Source organism: Drosophila innubila, assembly GCF_004354385.1.
Source record: "Drosophila innubila isolate TH190305 chromosome 2R unlocalized genomic scaffold, UK_Dinn_1.0 1_C_2R, whole genome shotgun sequence".
Taxonomy (NCBI): Eukaryota; Metazoa; Arthropoda; class Insecta; order Diptera; family Drosophilidae; genus Drosophila; species Drosophila innubila.
The window spans coordinates 11,438,600-11,444,915 of NW_022995374.1; the positions used below are offsets into that span (position 1 = coordinate 11,438,600).

At 45.5% G+C, this 6,316-nt stretch overlaps 1 protein-coding gene across 1 annotated transcript in view; it reads left to right on the top strand.

Moving 5' to 3' along the window:
- The window catches only part of LOC117782929 (zinc finger protein 423 homolog), a 37,854-nt gene extending 33,723 nt beyond the window's left edge, over nt 1–4,131 (top strand). Inside the window, exon 7 of the mRNA XM_034620029.1 lies at nt 1,032–4,131. Within this exon, the coding sequence (XP_034475920.1) occupies nt 1,032–4,131 (3,100 nt within the window). The remainder of the gene's footprint in view (nt 1–1,031) is intronic.
- Nucleotides 4,132–6,316: the final 2,185 nt, after the last annotated feature.

Consider the following 6,316-nt stretch of genomic DNA (forward strand, 5'->3'; position numbering starts at 1 on the left):
TGTATATAAAAAGAAAGGAAATGTAGAATTAGTTATATTAGTTTATATTTTAAACTCTAAAATATTGTTCAACGCAAGTTAAAAATTCCAATTAAACCACTATATTTTCACTCGATTTCTACACCTTCAATAAAGTCTAAAAGAAAATTAATTAGAAGGAAAAATAATTATAGCTAATTCAGTAAAATGTACTTTATATAAGGATAAAACGGCAGATAAAAGATCTCTAGTTGATATATAACCTAAAATTTACTTAGCTCTGTACTATATTTAACTCTTGATATCTTTATTTTCTATAGATTAGATATCAAGAAGTGAAGAAAGATCTTTAGCTCATCTTTAGATTATTCTTAACTTAACTTTATAACAAGGCTGCAAACCGAATTATGAACCGAACCTCGCAGAACCGGTCGGTTCGGAATTTAAATCAGCGTGATCCTGATTATGAAGCGAACCCTTGAAATTATTTACCCAGCGAAAGGTTCGGTTCGAAACAAAATAAAATAATTACAATAATTTTATGGTTTTCTAATATTACTCAAGTATTTGAGATTTCGGATAAAGACAAGTCATATTAAAATCTTTAAATAAATTTAGGTTGTTATCAAAATTATAACTTTTTTTAATTCAAAATTTAACTGATTTAAAAAGTCAAGAAAAAGTTCAAGCAATAAAAATATATTTTCGCATTAAAGTGAACCGAGGTTCGAACCCAAAACCTAGAGTTCAGGTGGTACATAAACCGTTTCGCGAACCAAACCTAAGTCTTGCTCTATGGGTTGAACCGTCGAACCGAAACTTTAATAAAATTTTTGTGGTTTGCAGCCTTGAAGGAATTTTTGATTTCTTCACATTCTATACATAAGATAGAGAAAGAGGTAAATTAGTCCTAACTGAACTCTCGAGATTTCTTCACTTTCTATAATAAATTATATAAGATATAGGGAATAATGATAATGATTAGCTATAGCATAAATTTTAGCTAATTCATCACGCTATAAATTCGGAATTTCTTGCCATTTTATTTATAGCGACCATCTGAAGATCCACATGAAGACCCACGACATCCAGAAGCCCTTCCAGTGCAGCATGTGCAACCGGGGCTACAACACGGCGGCCGCATTGACCTCGCACATGCAGAAGCACAAGAAGAATGCGGCAATACTGGCAGCTGGTGGCAACCCTAATGCCCTCAACTACAGTCCACGTAGCACGGGCTCTGCCTCCATCTCCAGCAACGGGAGTCTGCACAAGCGACGCTATGCATTGGCACTCGCCTCCGACAGCAGTCCGAGTCGGATGGAGTATCCGAAACGTGTTCGTGGTCAGGTGGCAACCACACCCGTATCGACAACGACACCGATAGCCACACCGATACCGACTCCTTTGCTGCGTTGCAGCTACTGTCCCAAGGTGACGGAGTTTAGCAGCTTGGAGCAATTGAATGCACATCTGCAGCAGGCACATGAGCAGCAGCAGCATCAGCAGCAGGCGAGGATTACGACGACGACTGGCGGGGATGGGGAGACGCAGCAGTCGAATGGCTTCCAGTTGAGCTGCGAGTACTGCACCATGAGATTCGTGAATATCGCGGGATTGTTCCAGCACATGCGTGCCACACACCTGGATCGCCTGAGCAGTCCCAACTCCTACTATGAGCACTTCAATCGTCTGGCCACGGCGGGCACATTCAGTCCACGTCTGGCACTGGAGCTGCCCAAGATTAAGCAGGATTTGGGCAGTCCACAGCAGCGGGAGCAGCGCGAGCAGCGGGAGCAGCGGGAGCAGCTCATGGAGAAGCCGGAACAGGAGCTGCCCACCGATTTGAGCAGCAACAAGCGACGCACAGTGACACCACCAACCACAGCAACCACAATAGCTGCACCACAAGCGCCACCTGGCGTCTTCTTTTGCAATCAATGCAACGCTGGTTTGCCGGACTTTGAAAGCTTCCGTAATCATCTGAAGACACATATAGCCGAGGGCATGCAACTGATCTGTCCCCATTGTGGCCTCAGTCTGCCCGAGCAGAGTGAATATGAACGCCATGTGGTTGCCCATTTCCTGATCACCAGCTCCGAGTTCAATTGCAGTGCCGGCAGCTGTGGCAAATCCTTTAGCAAGTCGGATGAGCTGCAGCAGCATTTGAATAGCGAGCATGTGATGACGCTGCTCAAGTGCATCCTCTGCTCGGAGCTGTGCGAGTCGAGGATGGCCATGCAGCTCCACTTGGCCTGTGCGCACAGCCAGGAGACGAAGCTGTTGCGTTGCAGCGCCTGCATGGAGATCTTTCGCAATGATACGGACTTCCATGTGCATGTCAAGACCAGGCATCAAGGTGGAACAGGCGGAGGGGGAGTGGCAGGAGGAGTGGGAGTGGCAGGAGGAGCTGTTCCCGCTAATCCTTTGCAGTGCATGTTCTGTCGCGCTGTTTGCAACTCCGAGCTGGAGATGCACTTCCATCTGGCGGCACATGCGCGTCAGTTCCGTTGCCCCTCGTGCCCCGAAACCTTCCACGTGGAGTTCCTGCTGGACAGGCACATGCAGAGTCAGCACGGCGGCGTCAAGGAGTCGCCGGCCAAGCAACCCGCCAGTTCACCCAACATGGGCAGTCTGTATGTGAATGCCTTGTTGCCACCGCTGGCGGCAGCTGCAGCCGCTGCTGCTGTGGCCACCAACAACAATAGCAATCTGCATATTGACTACAATGTGGCATTCAAGGGACTCTTTGGCGGAGCAGTTGGTGGTACGGCGGGTGGTGGTGCAGCTGCCACACCCGGTGGCAAGTTCTACAGTCCGCTGCAGGTGGACACGAGTGCGCTGAAGCCACAACAGTCACCACATCCGGCACTCATGTACGGACTGAGTCAACGCTATCTGATGGAGATGTATGCGGCCAAGGCCACGTCTCCGGCGGCGGCAGTTGCTCCGGATGTGCCACAGTCCACGGTTGGTGGCACGGGTGGCACAGCTGTCACCGCAGCCAGTGGCAACTACAGCTGTGGCATGTGCGAGCGTCAGGATCTGCGCAGCGAGGCGGAACTCCATTCGCATCGCAAGTTGGCCCACAATCTGAAGACGGGAGTCAGCTTGAGATGCGCCTATTGCTCCGGCAACTTCAAGTCGCGGGCTGAGCTGGAGCAGCACATGAAGAGTTGCCACAACTCGAGTGGCAAGCACAAGTGTCTCATTTGCGACGAGATCTTCCCCTCGCCGGCCATTCTCGCAGAGCACAAGCTGCAGCACTCCAAGGTGGGGCAGTCCGGCAAGTGTGCCCACTGTGGCCAGCAGCTGGAGCACGTGGCCGCCTTCCGGGCGCATCTCACCGAGCATGGCGGCGATGGTAATCTGCCCATGGCCTGCATCTGTTGCCGCCAGACGCTGCACTCCGAGTTCGAGCTGAGTCTGCATGCCAAGTTCCACACCAAGTCACCCGGTGGCAGTGCTGGTGGCAGCCTCCAGGAGCCGGTCTGTGCTCTGTGCCTGGAGCCGTTGCCGGGTGCCGGAGAAACAGCCAAACTGTGTGAGAAATGCTGTCGCAAGCACAATCTCAATGGCAAGCGGCACAAGGAACCGACTCCAGTGGGTGCAGCTGCTCCGGCTCCGGCCTACCTGGAGAATCGTTGCAATCTCTGCAAGATGATCTTACCGCATGCCCAGAAACTGCAGGAGCATCTGGTGGAGCACACGTTTGCCGGCACCGAACAGCGTGGCTTCAATTGCTACATCTGCTCCGCCGTCTTTACCGCACCCGCCGGACTCCTCAGCCACATTGCCGAGCACGGTGCTCGTCCCTATGACTGCAATCTGTGCCCCGAGAAGTTCTACTTTCGTGCCGAACTGGAGCATCATCAGCGTGCCCATGAGCTGAGGCCGGCACCTCCTTCAGCTGGACGCATTCCACCCAAGCAGGAGACGCGCAGCTCCTCGGCCAGTTCCCCACTTGCCCCGAGTCCGAGCCATGTCAAGCAGGAGCTCTATGAGTCCGAGACGGCACCGTCACCCGCTGCCGAGGAGCCCTCTGCCCAGGAGGAGGAGGAGTACATTGAAGTGGAGCAGGTGGCGCACGAAACACGTTCCGGAGATCTCCTGAATTCCGCACACACCGAACGTTCCAGCAGCAGCGCCTAAAAGTATTAATCCCAACTCTCTAGCGTCCTCTATGTTTAGGGATAGTATTATATTGAAGTTGATATGAGGATACTCGTACATTAGCGGTATTCCCCACTCACTCGATTAACAACAGCCAGCTGACAAGCTTACTTATAGCATAGATTTATATATTTATCAGACTGTTCCAATAGTTTTCCACACTTATCTTACATTTTCTTATTTTTAACAGTTGAAATTTCTATCAGAATTTTGGTAGATCAATCATTCGATTTTTTCAAGAAATTAACTTTCAAAAATGTATTATTTTATTCTTATTTAAGAAAATTAAATGATAGAAATTTGCTGGAAATAAGAATTCGTCAGATATGGCTAAAAAAAAAAATTATTAAAAATATAAGATTCACAATGCTTATTTTTTCTGTCGCTGACATATTATATAATAAACAAAACTATCTTGCCCTAAATTGATTAAGTTACTGGAACAGCTTAGTATTAAAAAAAAATATTTACTCGTTTATAAAATATTTAATATAATCCTAGTTATAATTATACGATAATATAATACTCATATAACTAGTGTAGTTTTCTTTACAGAAATTTGTGTGTGATAGTTTTCAAAGATAAATGAACAAAATGAATTTTTCTATTTCTATGATATGATGTAATAGTTTATATATTAAATTATATTATAATAAAGCGTAACATGTTCAGTTTAATGTTATAGTTAAAGGCGCAATGCGTTTCCCTTTCAGTATTTATACTATTTTTATTTTTATGCCTAATCATCATATGGTAACTACATTTATGATCTATGTCTTACATAAGCACCAAACATTTTTAATGTGTAGCATATAAAAAACAAAAACTAAACAAATGAAAAAACACGAAATGAAAAGCAGACACTACAATGTATTTAGAGTAAATAAAACAAACCAAAAACAAGAATAAAAAATATATATATATAAAATATAACAAAAACCTCGTGTAATTTCTTTTATGGTTTTACTTAGAAGTTTCGCCTGTAAATCTGATAAGATATTTTATGGAAGCTGACGACATGCGTCTCTGTTACGAAGGCTCCAACAATTTTATGGCGAATATTTTGTGTGGCTTTGCATACCCTGTGCAACTGCCGAATGGGTATGCGAAAGTGCTGTTTCACAATGAAGGGTTTTTTTTCTGTCCCAAAGATCTCGGCGATTTTAAATGTTAGAGTTTTGAAATTTGGTATGTGTATCAGCTGGAAGGAAAGATTGAGTTTGGTAATAACAAAATCACAGGGTATTCGCCAGTCTTAATGTAAATAGTTTTTTTAATAAAATGCAGTCATGAAATTAGATTCAATAAATTGGTGCATATATTTCTAACATGGTATCTGGTAGTCTATCAAGTGCAAGTATGAACAGGGTAGTTGCAAGACAATCACTTACATATAACACTTGAAAGTTTATAAAACCTTTGTACAATTTTACAACTGGGTATCTGCTAGTCGAGCAGACTCCTCTAAGGCATTCTGCGTTGTGATTGCTGACGCTTTTCGGCGACCGCGACACGTAACGACCATAAAAAAGGTGCGCGCGAGGGTAACTCGTTTTTTTTTTGTAGTGTTTGTCGAGAGGTTTAGTTTTTTTATTTTTTTTTTTTTGGAGAGGCGACACAACAAATTGGCGCTGGCGTGATGACTATCTGCAAGACCAGTGGCAATTATGACCACAGTGGAGCCACAGAGCGCAGCTGAGTTGAGCTGCTTCCTAGAATGAAATGTAGTTGCTAATCCTCCGGTTAAGGGGCCAGATCCCGGCCAACAACAGGGAGAGCACCTCCTGCTTCTTAGAAGCAATTGCAAATAAATCGCATTTAATAAATTCTGTCAGCATCAGTTTTAGTTGCAGCTCAACGCTTGTTGCACCTGTCCTGAGATCTGCGGGACACTGGACACTGGACAGCGAACGTCGGCAATCATCACAAATCAATAAAAATGTTTATTATCAGCAATTGGTTCAAGTTGGCGAACGCTAAACACCGGCAGTAGTTAATTAGCGCCATGCCCGGAATGCCAACGCGTCCAAAGCGTTTGCTGCAAAACCTGATCAACTCTGTCAAAGATCGAAAGCTGAACAACTTCAGTTGCAACTCCAATTGCAGCTCCATTGATCGTTTTCGCCGCCCAGACCGCCAGGCGCGTTGTTGCACTTGCAACCTG